Below are 19163 nucleotides of genomic sequence, written 5' to 3' on the forward strand. Positions count from 1 at the left end.
ACATCAACACTATGAAATAACACATATGTAATCATGAAGTAACCAAAAAAGGGTTAAACAATCAAAGTAGCCACCCTTTGCCTTAACGACAGTTCTGAACACTCTTTGAATTCTCTCAACCAGCTTCAATAGGTAGTCACCTGGAATGCATTACAATTAACAGGTGTCCCTTGTTAAAAGTTATTTTGTGAAATTTCTTTCCTTAATGCATTTGAGCCAATCAGTTGTGTTGTGACAAGGTAGGGGTGGTATACAGAAGATAGCCTTATTTGGTAAAATACCAAGTCCATATTATGTCGAGAACAGTTCAAATAAGCAAAGAGAAACGATAGCCCATCATTATTTTAAGACATGAGTGTCAGTCAATACGGAACATTTGAAAAACTTTAAAAGTTTCTTCAAGTCCAGTCGCAAAAACCATCAAGCGCTATGATGAAACTGGCTCTCATGAGGATCGCCACAGGAAAGGAAAACCCAGAGTTACCTCTGCTGCAGAGGAAAAGTTCATTGGAGTTAACTGCACCTCAGATTGCAGTCCAAATAAATGATTCACAGAGTTCAAGTAACAGACACATCTCAACATCCACTGTTCAGAGGAGACTGTGTGAATCAGGCCTTCATGGTCGAATTGCTGCAGAGAAACCACTACTAAAGGACACCGATAAGAAGACTTGCTTGGGCTTAAAACACGAGCAATGGACAATAGACTGGTGGAAATATGTCCTTTGGTCTGATGATTCCAACTGCTGTGTCTTTGTGGGACGCAGAGTAGATGAACAGATTATCTCTGCATGTGTGGTTCCCACCGTGAAGCAAGGAGGAGGTGGTGTGATGGTCCTTTGCTGGAGACACTGTCTGTGATTTATTTAGAATTCAAGGCACACTTAACCAGCATGGCTACCATAGCATTCTGCTGAGATACGCCATCCCATTTGGTTTGCACTTAGTGGGACTATCATTTGTTTTTCAACAGGGAAATGACCCAAAACACAACTCCAGCGGTGTAAGGGCTATTTGAGCATAAGGAGTGTGATGCAGCATCAGATGGACCTGGCCTCCACAATCATCCGACCTCAACTCAGTTGAGATGGTTTGAGATGAGTTGGACCGCAGAGTGAAGGAACGCAGCCAACAAGTGCTCAGCATATGTGGGAACTCCAAGACGGATGGAAAATCAGAAGTTGGCAGATCGGCTGTACCGACTTCAGACGAGCCCAAAACCGAGATCACCATTGTGTTTGTGAGTCTCATCTTTCCATAATAGTTTGAAAGGCCAAACCGTTCAGACCCTACAGACGATTTTTGAGATGTCTCATGGTCTGACAAACACCGCTCTAGCTCTGTCACCTTTCACGGCAGATGCGGAAGTTCTACATCGGCGGATATGGTGGATTGAGGTGCATCAAAGGCAAAAAAAACAGATATCTAAACTGACATTTTTAATGGGGATTTTTTTATTATACTAATTGGATTTCCGTTTTCAGATCCGTTTTGCCTTTGAGATCACAGTGAATAAAATTACATGACAGGGGGCACCTGATCCTACTGACTCCCCATGGGGATGAAAATGTTCATTACCCTGGTTCTAGGATAATATGAGTGAGATGTCTTCAAGTAATATCGACATGTTTCAAGCAGACCAGCATAGTCCCTGTGCCCAAGAACGCCAAGGTAACCTGTCTAAATGACTATCGCCCCATAGCACTCACATCTGTAGCCATGTAATTCTTAGAAAAGGCTGGTAATGGCTCACATTAATACCATAATCTCTGACACCCTAGACCCAGTCGTATACCACCCCAACAGATCAACAGATGACACAATCTTTATTGCACTCCACACTGCCTTTTCCCACTTGGACAAAATAAAAACCTACGTGAGAATGCTGTTCATTGACAAGAGCTCAGAGTTCAACACCATAGTGCCCTCCAAGCTCATCCCTAAGCTATGGACACTGGGACTGAACACCTCCCTCTGCAACTGGATCCTGACCGGAAGCCCCCAGGTGATGAGCGTGGGCAACAACACATGCATTCTTAAGTCTCCTGCTGTACTCTCTGTTCAACCACGATTGTGTGGCTGCGCACGACTCCAACACCATCATTAAGTTTGATACGACGCGACAGTGGTAGGTCTGATCACCAATGGCGACGAGACAGCCTATAGGGAGGAGGTCAGAGACCTGGCAGTGTGGTGCCAAGACAACAACCTCTCACTAAACGTCACCAATACAAAGTAGCGGATCCTTCACTAATGGAAACGGGGGGCCGAGGACGCTACCATTCACATCGAGTGTGCTAAAGTGGAGCGGGTCAAGAGCTTAAAGTTCCTCAGTGTCCACATCACTAAGGATCTATCATTGTCCAAACACGCCAATACAGTCGTGAAGAAGGCCCGACAATGCCTATTTCCAATCAGGTGGATGAAAATATTTGGCATGGGCCCTCAGATTCTCAAAAATATCTATAGCTGAACCATTGAGAGCATCTTGACTGGCTTCATTACCGCTTGGTATGGTAACTGCTTAGCATTCAATCGCAAAACGCTACAGAGGGTAGTACATATGGCTCAGTACATCCTTAGGGCTGAGCACCCCACAATCCAGGACCTCTATACCAGGCGGTGTCAGCGGAAGGCCCTAAAAATTGGCCAAGACTCAAGCCACCCAAGTTATAGATAGTTATCTCTGCTACCGCACAGCAAGCAGTACCAATGCACCAAGTCTGGAACCAAGCACCGTTAACAGCTTCTACCCCAAAGACATAAGACTGCTAAATATTTAGTTGAATAGTTAACTAAATAGCACACTCTTCACACTATTTAATTTTACTCAACACATATGATGTTGTTGTTGACTCTGTCACTTTATTCATAGTTATATGTACATATCTACCTGTTGTATATAGTCAAGTTATTGTTACTCATTGTGTATCTATTACTACATGTTTTACTTTTCTATTATTTCTCCATTTTCTTTCTCTCTGCATTGTTAGGAAGGGCCCATCAGTAAGCATTTCACTGTTAGTCCACACCTGTCATTTACGAAGCATGTGACAATTACATTTGATTAGAGTTCTTTCAAATACATGTTTTGAAGTATCGCAATGGGATATGGCCAACTCCAATAATGCAGACACGTGTCCCCCGAAGCCAGGGTAGTTCCAAAAAAAGCATCCCTCAGAGGCTCCGACACAGGGGACAGTAGGCGTCAACGAAGGTGCAGTGACATCCTTTTGGTAAAACCTCAAATGTAGCCCAACATGCCACATTGCATATCCCTTGTAAAGAGAAGCATTTGAACAGTGCCCAAGAGTCCTCAGGCCCTTCGGGGGCTGTAAACAGTTGCTATTACAAACCAATATAATAGCCTACACTATCCAATGGGATAGTCGTTGACAAGAGAGGAGCCTACCCTTGCAGGGGGGCGCTGAAATGATGTAGAGTTGGTCGCTCTTGCGTACGGCTGTGCAACGTGAGTACTGGACAAACGGTGGAGAGGCTCTTATTCCATGTTAGTGAATGGCGGCGGGAAGAAAGCCACAAGCTCCAAGGGAAGACAATTATAATTATCGCTGACCATAGGCATAAAGGAAGGCTTAAGTTAACTTGGATAACCTCAGTGCAAACTGTAGGCACAAATGGTAGACTGGCAGTGCGTGAAGCTCACTCACTCTGCAGGCATAAGGGCAATCAGCAAAGGGGTTTTGAAGGAGAGATATTTTATCTCCACACCTTCCAGAAGCTTAAAAGGCTGCTGTGAAATAGCCTCAAGCAAAATAGATCCCAAGACGGGGCTAAAGGCTTGGAGACAGGACGTAAACGACGCAATCCTTACTGTGTTTTTGTCAAAGCCACTTCTCAAAAACATGTCACTTGTTTCCAAACAGTGAAAAAGGGGCTTTGGCACTCTGAATAGTCTCAATGAGTGGTAAGCCTGTCACATTCAGATTCATCCTCTCACAGGCTTGGCCCAGAGGGCCATGGTTTCTGGGTGAGGGTGGGAAATCTCTTTGTTAATTTGGGTCAGAAGTTCCCTGCGTAACAGTAGCTGCCAGGGCTTGTCAAAGTAAGAGAGTGATCTTCGCTAACCAGAGCTTTCCTGGCCATCCTGGGACTACTAAGATGAGGGACAAGCCTCAGGCATAGAGGGAAAAAAGCGTAGAGCAGCACCCTTGGCCAAAGGATGTGCCAGTGCGTCTACCTCCAGTAGTACTTCTAGCGCAAAGAACAGCAGGCAGTTTCTCTCTTTGTGCGATGCATAGAGATCAATGGTGTTCAACCATATCTCTCCAAGATCTGGTTCCCCACTTGGGGATGGGAGTCTCCAATCCCCGTATAGGGGATTCCCTCTGGACAAGTCCGCTCCTATATTCAGTACGTCCAGGACATGAGTCGCACATAGTGAGAGTAGGTGTGTTCTGCTCCACAGAATAATCTTGACAGCAAGTGCCACCCTGGAGGTTGATGTATGCCACCAGTCGTATTGTCTGTCCTGATCAGGATGTGATAATTCCTGAGGGGCTGAAAATATTTCAATGAAAGGAACACTGTCAGAAGTTTGAGGTAGTTTACACGAGAGGCAGAGCTGTCGGGACCAGAAACAAAGATCGAGGGGCTCTTCCAGTGACAGACAGCCGAGAGATATTTATCGTTAACTTTTTGATTGACTCTCACCAGAGTCTCTGGTGGCACAGCTAGCGCTGCGATGCAGTGCCCTAGACCACTGGCCCACCCAGTAGAGCTGAATCTGTTTTTGAGTCTATTGCCCAGAGAACCTAGTAGGTCGGGCTGGTCAAGTAAGTAAGCACAAAAACAACTGAACGTTATGTGAACTATGCAAGCTGAACTGGTGTGCTAGCTGAGGTAGGCCATCTGAGCATTTCACCTAGCTTAGGTTAGCTGAGTCTACATTTAATCTGAGGTGAACTATATACGAGAGCTAAGCTAGCAATTGCTAGACGGTGGTTAGCTAGCTAACTATGTGTTGATATATCTTTCAAAAAACAGTGCGGTAGAAAAGACTAACGTTAGCCACAAACTACAAAAATGCTGTTACTTTTCTCAACAATATTGAAACCCTGAATTTAGCAGGTGCTATCGACAGATCAGTTGGAAAAAGTCATGGACTACTTTCTGCACATGCCACGGTCAGTGTGAACCGGAGTGACTTGACAATGCTGGCCGAACAAGATGCAGCTACAAACAAAACTGAGTTTTGGTTCCAGTCTGCCATGAAGCGTTCATCCATGTATATGGGTAAGAGTCGAGCTACATTTTCACATATTATATGTTTTCAATGCAAGTTAACGCGTACTGTTAGCTAGTGAATGTTAGCTTGCTAGCTCGCTAGCTAACATTATGTGTATGATCTGTGTAGTAATATTATTTGAATCAGAAATCCATTCGCATTACTAGTTATTGCTAAATAGCTAGCTAAAGTACATGTCTAAACACCACTTCGCCAGATGATTACATGACCCTTCCAGTTAGCCAGATGTGTCTGGGGGTGACTACGGCAATCTATTGAACATGTCTAGACAATAGTGTCCCATCCACTTAGCTAGATGTGGCTGGGGGGTGGTTATAGAATTTCCTTCACATGACTCATCAATTTAGACAAGTGTGTCGGGCAAGCGTCATCTAATAATTATACAATCTCTTTTATCTTGTTATTTTTATCTGGTCACTTTGTTTTTGATATAGCTCCTATGCAAGTAACCATTTCACTGTACCATTTACACTTTCTGTATCCTGTGTGTGTGTGACAAATAAACTTAGATATTTTTTATATAGTGTGTTTATCAGTGAAGAACAACATGACCTGCACCAAAGTCAGATTAGGATATAGGCCAAGGACTAGATAGTGTATTTTTACCTGGAGTTTTTCCTTATTGTAGGCTACTACTTTTACCACTTTTAGTCTTGAAATCTTTGGTAGTTTACTAAACTACTCACTCTGTTTAGCACATAGCCTCACATGTGAATCGTTAAAGAGATGGGTGGGGCTAAGGCTTAAGAGGTTGGGAACAATGCTGAATGGGTGTAGACAAAGAAGAGCTCTCCAGTAGGTGTACCAAAATATTCAAGGGACATTTTTTCAAAAGTGGGGTCACAAGTTTATCAGCTTTCCAAGCAGAATTACTTTCCCAATGTTCCTCAACTGCAGTGTATGATATACAATTTTCTAGGTCTCTACTTTTATACAATCTAAAAAACACCATTTCAAATTTTGCTACAATAAGACCGAATTGAGGCAGTTGGTCACAAATATAGTAGAAAGAGTAGAAAATGCAGAAAAGTAGAAAATGAATTGTACTTCAACACAAAGAGACAAGAGCAGAGGTCTTACGTTCGGCAGCGTTAACCTTGCGGTTCGCTTGAGAACATTTAAGCAGGATCAAGTCGTGCTGAGGGGAGATTCCGGAGCGTAGTAAACTTCGCAAGGAAGGGAGCGAGAATAACCAGTGGGCGGGTGAGTGGCGCCTTAAAAAAACGGGAGGGGCTCACCTCCTTCACCAGTCAACCGGTCTGTTTCTGAAAGATGTTGCGTGATTGGTTCTTCCTAGTAGTGATCCGCCTACCGCGAATCCCATTGTGTTGCATAAAAAATAGTATTTGAATGAACCTCTTTACTTCTGATCTTCTCTGCAGGTAAACTACACGATTCAAAAAGTATGCTAGCATGAATAACCTGTGCACATACAAAGATGGGTGTATCATGACTGCTCACTCTTATCTTGACCACATTGTGCAATGCAACAAATTCAAGAGAAAGGGGTGCAACCAATTTCCTTGGTTATACTGTAGTCACAGAAAAGCCATGTACTTTGTGAATACCATGTGATTGACAGGCGACGAGCTAAAAAGGTGCTGTAGAATGTGTTGTTTACCCCTCCCCACCTAGCCCCAAGTGGCTTTACCTTCATAAGGCGGTAAACATGTGGCGAAACAATATTATTAAGAGACAAACACTGTTGTGGTAGGAACTCCTCAGCATGCGGCAGCTCGTGTTCTAAGACAGCTCCATGTATAAGGACAGAAAAAAAAACTCTGCCACCAAAAATAGCTTTGTTCACATGGAAACGACCTGGAGGGAAGAAGAACAGAAAGAGAAAGGAGGCTAGAAAGAGAGGGGAGAAGGAGAGACTAGAGAGAGAGGAGAGAGAGAAAGATGTCTGTATTTTGCACCGGGGGATAGGAGGAGAGTAGAGGAGAGGAGGGTAAAGCTTTATCTCCACAAACCTGTCCTGTCTCATCAAGCCGAGCCGCCGCCTGTCAAGGTGTCTAAATCTTCATCTCCAGCAAGAGCTCAACGGCTCCCTCCGCCTCCTCTCCTAACGGTTTCGCTGTATGAAATATCATCAAGCTATTCTCCCTTCTCCAGAAGAACTATGTCAATTCCCCATCGTCACTCATCCTCCTCGGGCTAATGGAAAATCTCAGGAGAGGGCCTGGGTCCCAAAGGGCAAACTATTCCCTGTATAGTGTACTACTTTTGCCCAGGGCGCATAGGAAAGCCCCTATAGGGCCCTGGTCAAAAGCAATGCACAATATATGGAATAGGTTGCCATTTGGGACTCAAACTGAGACTGCGCGAGGCCATCTGGGGAGTTTGTAGTACACAATATTACCCATGCTACAGGCTCTGGCTGGGCCAGTCAAGAACATTCAGAGACTTGTCCCGAAGCCATTCCTGCGCTGGCTTGGCTATGTGTTTAAGGTCATTGTCCTGTTGGAAGTTGAACCTTCGCCCCCAAAATGAGGTCCTGAGCGCTATGGAGCAGGTTTTCATCAAGGATCTCTGCACTTTGCTCCGTTCATCTTTCCCTCGATCGTGACTAGTTTCCCAGTCCTTGCCGTTGAAAAACATCCCCACAGAATGATGCTGCCACCACCATGCTTCACCGTAGGGATGGTGCCAGGTTTCCTCCAGACGTGACACATGGCATTCAGGCCAAAGAGTTCTTGGTTTCATCAGACCAGAGAATCTTGTTTCTTACAGTTTGAGTCCTTTAGGGGACCTTTGTCAAACTCCAAGTGGACTGTCATGTGCCTTTAACTGAGGAGTGGCTTCAGTCTGGCCACTCCTATAAAGGCCTGATAGGTGGAGTGCTGCAGAGATGGTTGTCATTCTGGAAGGTTTATCCATCTCCAAAGAGGAACTCTGTCAGAGTGACCATCGGGTTCTTGGTCACATCCCTGACCAAGGCCCTTCTCCCCCAATTATGCAGTAGGAAGAGTCTTGGTGGTTCCAAACATCTTCCATTTAAGAATGGAGGCCACCTTGTTCTTGGGGACCTTCAATGCTGCAGACATTTTTTGGTACCCTTCCCCAGATCTGTGCCTTGAAATAATCCTGCCTCGGAGCTCTACGGACAATTCCCTCGATTTTTCCTCTGACATGCACTGTCAACACTGGGACCTTATGTCAACAGGTGTGTGCCTTTCCAAATCAAGTCCAATCAATTGAATTTACTACAGGTGGACTCCAATCAAGTTGTAGAAACATCAAGGATAATCAACAGAAACAGGATGCACTTGAGCTCAATTTTGAGTCTAATAGAAAAGGGTCTGAATAGTTGTTTTTTATTTTTAATACATTTGCAAATACTTCTAAAAACCTGTTTTCGCTTTGTCATTATGGTGTATTGTGTGTAGATTGGTGAGGAAATAAAACTCTTTAATACATTTTAGAATAAGGCTGTAATGTAACAAAATGTTGAAAAAGTCAAGGGGTCTGAATACTTTCCGAATGCACTGTACACAGCGGACAGATCATAAAAAGGTGCAGACGTAGATTCAGGGGGGTTCTTTTACAATTAAGAAAGAAGAGCGGTGGTGGATTACCACTTAGAAAGAGAGACAAAGGGAGAATAGAGCAATGGAAGAAGGGGGTGTGAGAGAGGGGAAATGGAGAAGGGACACATTTTCTTAGAGCCAGCTGATGTCTATTGAGAAGAAATATGTCAATTCAAACAGTCTTTAATTATAATATAAAAATGTCACTTAACAGAAGCTTTTAACCAAAGTGACGTACAGTACAATGTGTGCATACACTTTCAATATGTGCATGTGATCCCTGTGGGAATTTTACTAGAGTCTGTATAGTGAAAAAAGAGTGAAGATTCATGAAAAGTGGCCAGTGTTGTCCAGATTTTCCCATCGTCCTTAGACTGGAACTTAGGGCCCTTGATCTAAGCCTTATATTCTTATGGATAAACAGGTTCACCTTAAGAACTGGTTTCAAATATTATTTGTTGTCCCAGAGTGTTTGATTGTGCCAGATGGGTAGGGTTCGCATTTTTAGGACTATTGATTCCATAAGTTACCGGAAAAACTAAATCAAGCCTAGCTAAAATATTTGAACTTATCTCTTGTCTAACTGATATCTTAGACAAGAGGAAATGACAGAGGGATCGAACCCTTGCCTCAAGGGGCAATATTTTGTTTCTTAGTTAAAATTCCCGAAGGGATTATATACAAATATATGCTCTCACTGTGCTGCAAGTCTATTTAGATAAAAACATCTGCTAAATGCAGTATTATATAATTAAAGAGGCAATCTGCGATGGCAACATCCATGTTTGGACTTTTGCATTTATGTTATATAGCATTTGATTATTGAAGAATAGAATGTAAAATGCCTCTGGAACTTAGTTCAACTGTCTAACCTCATCAGAACCCAAAATATAATGATGTTTTACTGCTTTGTTCGTAAATAAACACTAAACAAATCCAATTTTATTTCTCACATGCGCCAAATACAAGTGTAGACCTTACCGTGAAATGCTTACTTACAAGCCCTTAATTCTATTTCTTGAACTGCATTGTTGGTTAAGAAAATATTCACTAAATAAACTAAAGTAAAAGGTCAAATAAAAAGATTTAAAAAAGCTTAAAACTATAATTTTGATCTCATGGACAGTCAGTCCATGCATCCATAGGTCTGTCTATGAATTTGAGTGGTTGCATTTTTCCAGCCCCATCCCTCAGCTGTTTGCCATATCTGTGGCCTGTTGATCTGTGGCCTGTTTGTTGTGATTTTAACTGCACATGACTACTTTAAGGACACAAGTTGTGACAGTCAGGACCACCTCCCAGGAATAATTGTTGATGTATTGATGTTAGTGCATAAATATATATTTCAATGTCTATGACTGCCATGTGGGTATATACATTTTTTAAGTACCTGTCTAGGTCCTCAGCATCCTGCATGTTGAACAGCATGGAGGGGATGAGTTTGTCCATGTGCTGGGGCTCCCAGATGATGGCCTGAAGCTCATCGTTCACCGTCTTCCTCACCACACCCTGCAGCCCTTTGATACCGGCTACACGGATCCTAAACAGGATACACACACACACACACACACACTTTAAATACTATATTTGAAGGACTTAAACATTTCAGAGGTCACAGTTTATTGGGAAAGCATTCAGACACCTTCCCTTCTTCCACATTTCTGACATGTTTCAGGAAACTATGTCGCAAGTCACTACTTCACAGGAGAGCCATTTCTATTCAACATTTGTTTTTTGGCAGAAATGCCTTCTGGAACATGTGAACTTCCATTTGCCTTCATAACAAACGTGAATGGCCATCTGTAAATGAGAATAAATGTAAAATTACGAGACAAGTTTATTTAGCCACGGAAAAGACTGGAACCTTCCCGCTAGCCATGATTGGCTGAGATAGATGGGCTGGACATGTCGAAAGATGAGTTTGGATTGGCCTGCCATGCAGTACGCTTCTATCTATTTATTTATCCATTATTTTACCAGGTAACTTGACTGAGAACACATTCTCATTTACAGCAACGACCTGGGGAATAGTTACAGGGGAGAGGAGGGGGATGAATGAGCCAGTTGTAAACTGGGGATTATAACATGAGCTGATCAGTATGTGTAGGCAATCCTTTCTAACACATCTTTGTTTGAAGATATCACATAGTAGAACAGCAAAAAAGTGTGGCTCTCCACTTTCTGGAGGGCCGAGATGTGAAATCAGTGGAATGCCCAGTGGAAGCAGTGTGATAGCTAAGGAACTGGAGAAAATCCGGCTGTTTGATTGCAAATATATAGAGGGAGTTGAATAGACAACACACAGAAGGCGGTTGTATAACAAACCGGTCTCCAGATTACATATTCAAGTGCAACCATGGTATCCGTGACAGAGAGGGAGAAGAGTCCATCTATATGGGTAAGATAGTCCAGCTAGCTACATTTTCAGATATAATACGTTTCTAATTTATCAGAAAGTCATTTTCATTGCAAGTTAAAGCGTACTGTTAGCTAGCTAGCTAATGTTACATGTATGATCTTTGTAGTAATATTACTTGTATCATTTGCATTGCTAGTTATAGCCTAATGTTAGATAGCTAGCTAACATTGAACTGGGTTGGTTAGCTACCTGCAGATTCATACAGGGTAGTATAAATCAGGATTAAGGTTCATTGTTTAGCAAGCTAGCTACATGTCTAAACAAAAGACTCCACTATGCAAGTATCAATTTCACTACACCTTCTGTAACCAGTGCACGTGATAAATCAACTTTGATTTTATTTTATATGTGTCTACCAGACGGTAATGTGAAGAACATGACCTGGACCAAAGTCAAATTAGGATATAATGTTAGGCCAACAAGACATGGTCCAAATAAAATAAAAACTCTGGTAGAATGCACTCATTTTCTTTCAACAAACTCACAACCGCAAGATATTTTCTGTAATTGGCTCGCCATTAACTAGTAAATAATGATCTTGTTGTGAGTTTATTTTCCTGTAATAATGAAGACAAATTAGCTAAAGTGAAGAAGTTGTCAGCTATATGATATGGTCATTATTTGACCTGACTAGCCAGCTAGCGTAACATTAGCTAGATAGCTAAGAAGCTAAAAACAAACCAAAACATTGTTTAGAAAGTTGCTAGATTGACATATACTGAATACATATTTAAACAGGTGGGTTAATTGGTGTTAAAATACATTAGTTATGCTATTTTGGACAAACAGGCAGCCTGTAGTTTTTGTATTTATACTGTTTTATAATGAAAACGACAAGTTTGATGATGTTGGGCGACAATAGAATGTTCATGATGTAACTGTGACAACTATCGATAGATGTGGTATAAACCAGTCTTCAGTCTTGAAATTTTGGGTTGTTTAGTACATGACATCACATGTGAATCCTTAAAGAAATGGGTGGGGCTAAGGCTTAAGAGGGTGTGAACGATGCTGAATGGGTGTAGACAAAGAGCTCTCCAGTAGGTTTACCAAAACACTCAAGGGCCATTTTCTCAAGTTTATCAACTTCCAAAGCAGAATTACTTTCCCAATGTTCCCCAACTGTAGTGTATGATATACCATTTTCTAGCTCTGAGTCTTTACTTTTATCCAATGTAAAAAACATTTCAAATTTTTCTACATATCTACATTACATTTAAGTCATTTGGCAGACGCTCTTATCCAGAGCGACTTAAGTGCATAGGTGACAGAGAGAAACAAAATGGTGCAGTTTGTGCAGCCATGTGGCGGAGTGTGATGTGGGCACTGGGGTGTGAGAAGGTGGATCTGGGCAGGTGTGATGTTGATGTTTGTCTGTATGCTGTCATTTAATTGTGTATGTTTTGTATTGTTTACAAACATTTTCTTAATGTGTTAAAAAAATAACAAACCAAGACTGTTCTAATGGCAGGCTAGATATTTCAGAGTCGCGTATGGGTCAATTTGAGCATTTTCCTAACATTAATGTCCTTCTCCTAACCTGACACGCTAATTCTCCTAACCTGCAGTTTACATTCTCCTAACCTGCTGCGTAAAGTCACATCTGCTAGTCAAAACCGGCAGACCTGCCCTGAGAACAGTGCAAGTTTCCACTAATGCAATACATCTTGAATAAACTTAGCAAAATGGCAATGAGGAGTACACCACATCTGTCATTGGCGTCATCAATAAGTGCATCGATGACCTCGTCCCCACAGTGATTGTACATATCTACCCTAACCAGAAGCCATGGATTACAGTCAACATCCACACTGAGCTAAAGGATAGAGCTGCCGCTTACAATGAGTGGGACTCTAACCTTATAACAAATCCCGCTATGGTCTCCAACGAACCATCAAACAGGCAAAGCATCAATACAGGACTAAGATCAAGTCGTACTACACCGACTCTGACGCTCGTCGGATGTGGCAGGGTTTGCAAACCATTACAGACTACAAAGGGAAGCACAGCTGAGAGCTGCCCAGTGACACGAGCCTACCGGAAGAGCTAAACTACTTCTATGCTCGCTTCGAGGCAAGTAACACTGAGAATGCATGAGAGCATCAGCTGTGCCGGAAGACTGATCACGCTCTCCGCAGGCGATGTGAGTAAGACCTTTAGACAGGTCCACATTCACAAGGCCAGACGGACTACCAGGCCGTGTACTGCGAGCATGCGCTGACCAACTAGCAAGTGTCTTCACTGACATTTTCAACCTCTCCCTGTCCGAGACTGTAATACCAACCTGTTTTAAGCAGACCACCATAGAACGCCAAGGTAATCTGCCGACCCGTAGCACTTACATCTGTAGCCATTAAGTGCTTTGAAAGGCTGGTCATGGCTCACATCAACACCATTATCCCAGAAACCCTAGACCCACTCCAATTTGCATACCGCCCTAACAGATCCACAGATGATAAAGTCTCTATTGCACTCCACACTGCCCTTTCCCATCTGGACAAAAGGAACACCTATGTGACATTGCTATTCATTGACTACAGCTCAGCATTCAACACCATAGTGCCCTCAAAGCTCACCAGTTAGCTAAGGACTCTGGGACTAAACACCTCCCTCTGCAACTAGATCCTGGACTTCTTGATGGGCCGCCCCCAGGTGGTAAGGTTAGGAAACAACACATTTTTTTAAAACAAATAATTACAGCAATATTGGTGGTGGGATGAGGTCTCTCTGCAGAGAGTGAATCATAGTCATCTGAATATATTCCTGGTGTCTTTATGAGATTAAGGAAGAGCATCTCTGGTGGAGTAGGCGTCCCTATAAAGCGCCTGCGTATAAAGCGATGTATGCACCACCACTGTTCTAGAGATTCTTTCACTGGTTGGTTGGATTGCTAGTGTTTGGTCTGTACAGTGTGTTATCTAATAAACGTTGCGCTGCCTTTCTTTCCACTGTTATGGGTATTCTTTGGTTGTTTACTGTTGCTTTCTTTCTATCATCTCATGAAAGCAGCGAGCTATGGAACGGTGATTTGTAGATGAATAGGATTATTATAGCAATCAGTAAGCGTGGCTACTATATGTAATTAACTAGCCTACTACTTAGATTTACATTCTCATTTTAACATTTTAGGATTATTATAACAATCAGTAAGCCTGGCTACTGTATGTAATTAACTAGCCTACTACTTAGATTTACATTCTCCATTAAACATTTTTTGTTGGTGGCCCATTCTTTTATGGCATGAAAATCTGTGTGTAGCTTTAAAGGGATACACTGGTTAACCAAAATTACAACTTTACATATTTGCTTCCTTACTTGTCTATGGACAAGGAGAAAATGGCAATTTCCTCCCAGTGAGCATAATTTAATTCAAGTGAACAATTCCTTTAATCATTTTTTTGTTCAAGGTATATTTTCAAGCCTGTTATTTCCTCACCTGGTTCTGGTCTCAGGGTCTTCATGGGTTGAGTGGCACATGGCGCTGAACTGGGAGACAAAGAAGTCATAGCGCCGGTGGTAGGACGGTGTGTCCTCCTCGATGTTGGCAAACTTGACAAACTGTTGGAGGCAGAGACTAGTGTAAATAGAAATTCTAATGGCCCAATTAACTTATTGGAAAATACAGTACCAGTCAAAAGTTGACACCTACGCATTCAAGGGTTTTTCTTTATTTTAACTATTTTCTACATTGTGAAGACATCAAAACTATGAAATAACACATGGAATCATGTAGTAACCAAAAAAAGGTGTTAAACAAATTAAATTATATTTGAGATTCTTCAAAATAGCCATCACTTGACAGCTTTGCACACTCTTGGCATTCTGTATTCCAGCTTTATGATGAAGTCACTTGGAATGCATTGCAATTAACAGATGTTAATTTGTGGAATTTTTTAATTCTTAATGCATTTGAGCCAATCAGTTGTGTTGTGTCAAGGCAGGGGGGGAAACAGAAGATCACCTTATTTGGTAAAAGATCAAGTCCATACTATGGCAAGAACAGCTCAAATATGCAAAGAGAAATGACAGTCCATCATTACTTTTAGACATGAAGGTTAGTCTGGAAAATGTCAAGAACTTTGAACGTTTCTTGAAATGTAGTCGCAAAAACCATCAAGTGCTATGATGAAACTGGCTGTCATGAAACTGGCTGTCACCGCCACAGGAAATGAAGACCCAGAGTTACCTCTGCTGTAGAGGATACGTTCATTAGAGTTACCAGCCTCAGAAATTGCAGCCCAAATAAATGCTTCAGAGTTCAGGTAACATCCACTTCTCAATATCAACTGTTCAGAGGAGACTGAGTGAATCAAGCTTTCATGGTCAAATTGCTGCTAGGAAACCACTACTAAAAGTCATCAATAAGAAAATGAGACTTGCTTGGGCCAAGAAACACGAGCTATGGACATTAGACTGGTGGAAATCTGTCCTTTGGTCTGAGTCCAAATTTGACATTTTTGGTTCCAACCGCCGTGTCTTTGTGATAAGCAGAGTAGGTGAACGGATGATCTCTGCATGTGTGGTTCCCACCGAGAAGCATGGAGGAGTGATGGTGAGGGGGTGCTTTGCTGGTGACACTGTCTGTGATATATTTAGAATTAAAGGCACACTTAACCAGCACCACTACCACAGAATTAGGCAGCGAAACACCATCCAATCTGGTTTGCACTTAGTGGGACTATCATTTGTTTTTCAATAGGACAATGACCCAACACACATCCAGGCTGGGTAAGGGCTATTTTACCAAGAAGAAAAGTGAAGGGCTCTGGAGTCGCCAGGGGGGGAAATGTGGTACAGAGTGGACAGTGTTGACGGCCACTACCACTAGACCAGTCTCCGGCAAAATACTCTCAGTAACAGTCTCCCGGAGTCAGATTAAGCCTAGTCCTGGATCCAAAAAGTATTTTAATGGAGATTCTCCAATGAAATGTCTTCTTAGTCCAGGACTAGTCTTAATTTATGTTAGCAAAACTGGCCCTTAGACTATAAAATAGGAGAATATCAAATTTGGTTATTGTTACGTCGATAAGGGATTGGTTACTGATATCAAGACGACTACTAAGAGTAAAACACAGCTGAATGTCAGGTATAGGCCTCCTATTTGGCCGACACATACACTTAATGGGGCGGCAGGTAGCCTAGTGGTTAAAGCATTGGGCCAGTAACCGAAAGGTTGCTGGATCAAATCCTCGAGCTGACAAGGTAAAAATATGTCGTTCTGCCCCTGAACAAGGCAGTTCCCCGGCAGGCCATCATAGTAAATAAGAATTTGTTCTTAACTGACTTGACGACTTAAATATAGGTTACATTTAACAAAATTAATTACGTTTTAGAACAGAAGAAACAAATCTATGAAATAACATATATGGAATCATGTAGTAACCAACAAATCAAAATGTATTTTTACTTTAGATTCTTTGAGATTCTTCAAATTTGCCTTGATGACAACTTTGGCATTCTCTCAACCAGCTTAACCTGGAATGCTTTTCAGTCTTGGAGTTCCCACATATGCTGAGCACTTGATGGCTGCTTTTCCTTCACTCTGCAGTCTGACTCATCCCAAAAAATCTCAATTGGGTACAGGTCATCTGATGCAGCACTCCATCACTCTCCATCTTGGTAAAATAGCCCTACACAGCCTGGAGGTGTGTTGGGTCATTGTCCTGTTGAAAAACAAAAGGATAGTCCCACTAAGCCTAACCCAGATGGGATGGAGTATCGCTGCAGAATGATGTGGTAGCCATGCTGGTTAAGTGTGCCTTGAATTCTAAATAAATCATAGACAGTGCCACCAGCAAAGAACCCCCACACCATAACATCACCTCCACCCACACTGCGTCTCACAAATACACGGCGATTTGAACCAAAAATGTCCAATTTGGATCCATACCAAAGGACAAATTTCCACCGGTCTAATGTCCATTGCTCGTGTTTCTTGAACTAAGCAAGACTCTTCTTCTTATTGGTTTCCTTTAGTAGTGGTTTCTTTGCAGCAATTCAACCATGAAGGCTTGATTCACACAGTCTCCTCTAAACAGTTGATGTTGTGATGTGTCTTACTTTTGGGCGGCAATTTCTGAGGCTGGTAACTCTAATGAACCTCTGCAGCAGAGGTAACTGTGGGACTTCCATTCATGTGGCGGTCCTCATGAGAGCCATTTTCATCATAGCGCTTGATTGTTTTTGTGACTGCACTTAAAGAACCTTTCAAAGTTCTTGAAATGTTTCGCATTGACTGACCTTCATGTCCTAAAGAAATTGACTGTCATTTCTCTTTGCATATTTGAGCTGTCCTTGCCATAATATAGACTTGGTATTTTACCAAACATGGCTGTCTTCTGTATACCAACCCTACCTTGTCACAACACAACTGATTGACTCAAACACATTCAGGAAAGAAATTCCACAAAATAGGCACACCTGTAATTGAAATGCATTCCAGGTGACTACCTCATGAAGCTGGATGAGGGAATGCCAAGTGTGTGCAAAGCTGTCATCAAGGCAAAGGGTGGCTACTTTGAAGAATCTCAAATGCAATATTTTTTTAAATAAATGGGTTACTACATGTTGTGTTATTTCATAGTGTTGATGTCTTCACTATTATTCTACAATGTAGAAACTAGTAACAATAAAGACAAACCCTGGAATGAGTAGGTGTGTCCAAACCTTTGTAGTTTGGTAGTGTATAAACATGCAAATGAGCCAGAGAGAAACCAATAATGGGTTGGATGGAATGCCTTGCGGCGAGACCTTTACAAACAATATATGTGACCCGTTTCAGGAAACTAGGGATATGCCGCAAGTCACTACTTCACAGGAGAGCCGTTTGAACGTAAACTTAATTTTTTATCAAAAATGCCTTCTGTCTTAATAACAAAGTTGTATGACATCTGTAAATGTGATTCAAATAGCTAAATAACGAGCCTTGTTGGTTAAGCCACAGAAAAAGTCAGCAACCTTCCCACTAACCATGATTGGTTGAGATAATGAGTGGACTGGACATGCATAGATATGAGTTTGGATTGGTCTGCCATATAGCATGCTTCTGACTATTTGAGGTGGTCAGTAGGTAAACCTGTCTAACGTGGCTTTTTTATATTAAAACTTAAAGAATAGACTCAACTATCCATTTCAATAGAACATTACTGCAACAACTGTTTCAGAGCACTCTCGTCTGAGTGTACCAGAGCGCAGAATAACTGATGAATTCACAAACGCTCAACACGGGTTGAATATGGCTGGTGTAGGTAAACTTAGGCAAAAAAAAGCATAATTAAATTGTTGTAAGGAGCACAGTTACAGTCACCAACACTCTAGAGAACGTGAAAACAGCCTAACCAGTTCTGCTAGGGTGAGTGAAATGGTCAGTTTTGTTGTGGGCTAAAGCTTAAGATGATTCTTATGACACTGTACACGGTCAGTGTGAACCAGTGACTTGACACAACAGCGTGCCAAGCAACGAAAATGACACAGGACCTCTTAATTAATGAAAGGGGTTGCAGTCTGCCGTGAAGCAAGTTTAGCTTCATTTCCAGATATTATACATTTCTAATTTTGTTTTCATTGCAAGTTAACCTGTTGATGCTCTGGGGGCGCTATTTCATTTTTGGATGAAAAACATTCCCGTTTTAAACAAGATATTTTGTCACAAAAAGATGCTCGACTATGCATATAATTGATAGCTTTCGAAAGAAAACACTCTGACGTGTCCAGAACTACCAAGATATTTTCTGTGCGTGCCCTAGAACGTGAGCTTCAGGCAAAACCAAGATGAGACGGCATCCAGGAAATGAGCAGGATTTTTGAGGCTCTGTTTTCCATTGTCTCCTTATATGGCTGTGAATGCGAGAGGAATGAGCCTGCCCTTTCTGTCGTTTCCCCAAGGCGTCTGCAGCATTGTGACATATTTGTAGGCAGATCATTGGAAGATTGACCATAAGAGACC

The 19163-nt window shown here is 42.0% G+C and overlaps 1 protein-coding gene across 3 annotated transcripts in view; it reads right to left on the reverse strand.

The window, feature by feature from the left end:
- The window catches only part of efr3a (EFR3 homolog A (S. cerevisiae)), a 235686-nt gene that overhangs the window by 123169 nt on the left and 93354 nt on the right, over positions 1-19163 (reverse strand). For all 3 annotated transcript variants that reach the window (XM_064942642.1, XM_064942651.1, XM_064942632.1), the window contains 2 exons: positions 14655-14776; positions 10190-10339 (listed from right to left, as the gene is read on the reverse strand). In XM_064942642.1, the coding sequence (XP_064798714.1) occupies positions 10190-10339; positions 14655-14776 (272 nt within the window). The remainder of the gene's footprint in view (positions 1-10189; positions 10340-14654; positions 14777-19163) is intronic.

This window comes from Oncorhynchus masou, chromosome 3 (assembly GCF_036934945.1).
Source record: "Oncorhynchus masou masou isolate Uvic2021 chromosome 3, UVic_Omas_1.1, whole genome shotgun sequence".
Lineage (NCBI taxonomy): Eukaryota > Metazoa > Chordata > Actinopteri > Salmoniformes > Salmonidae > Oncorhynchus > Oncorhynchus masou.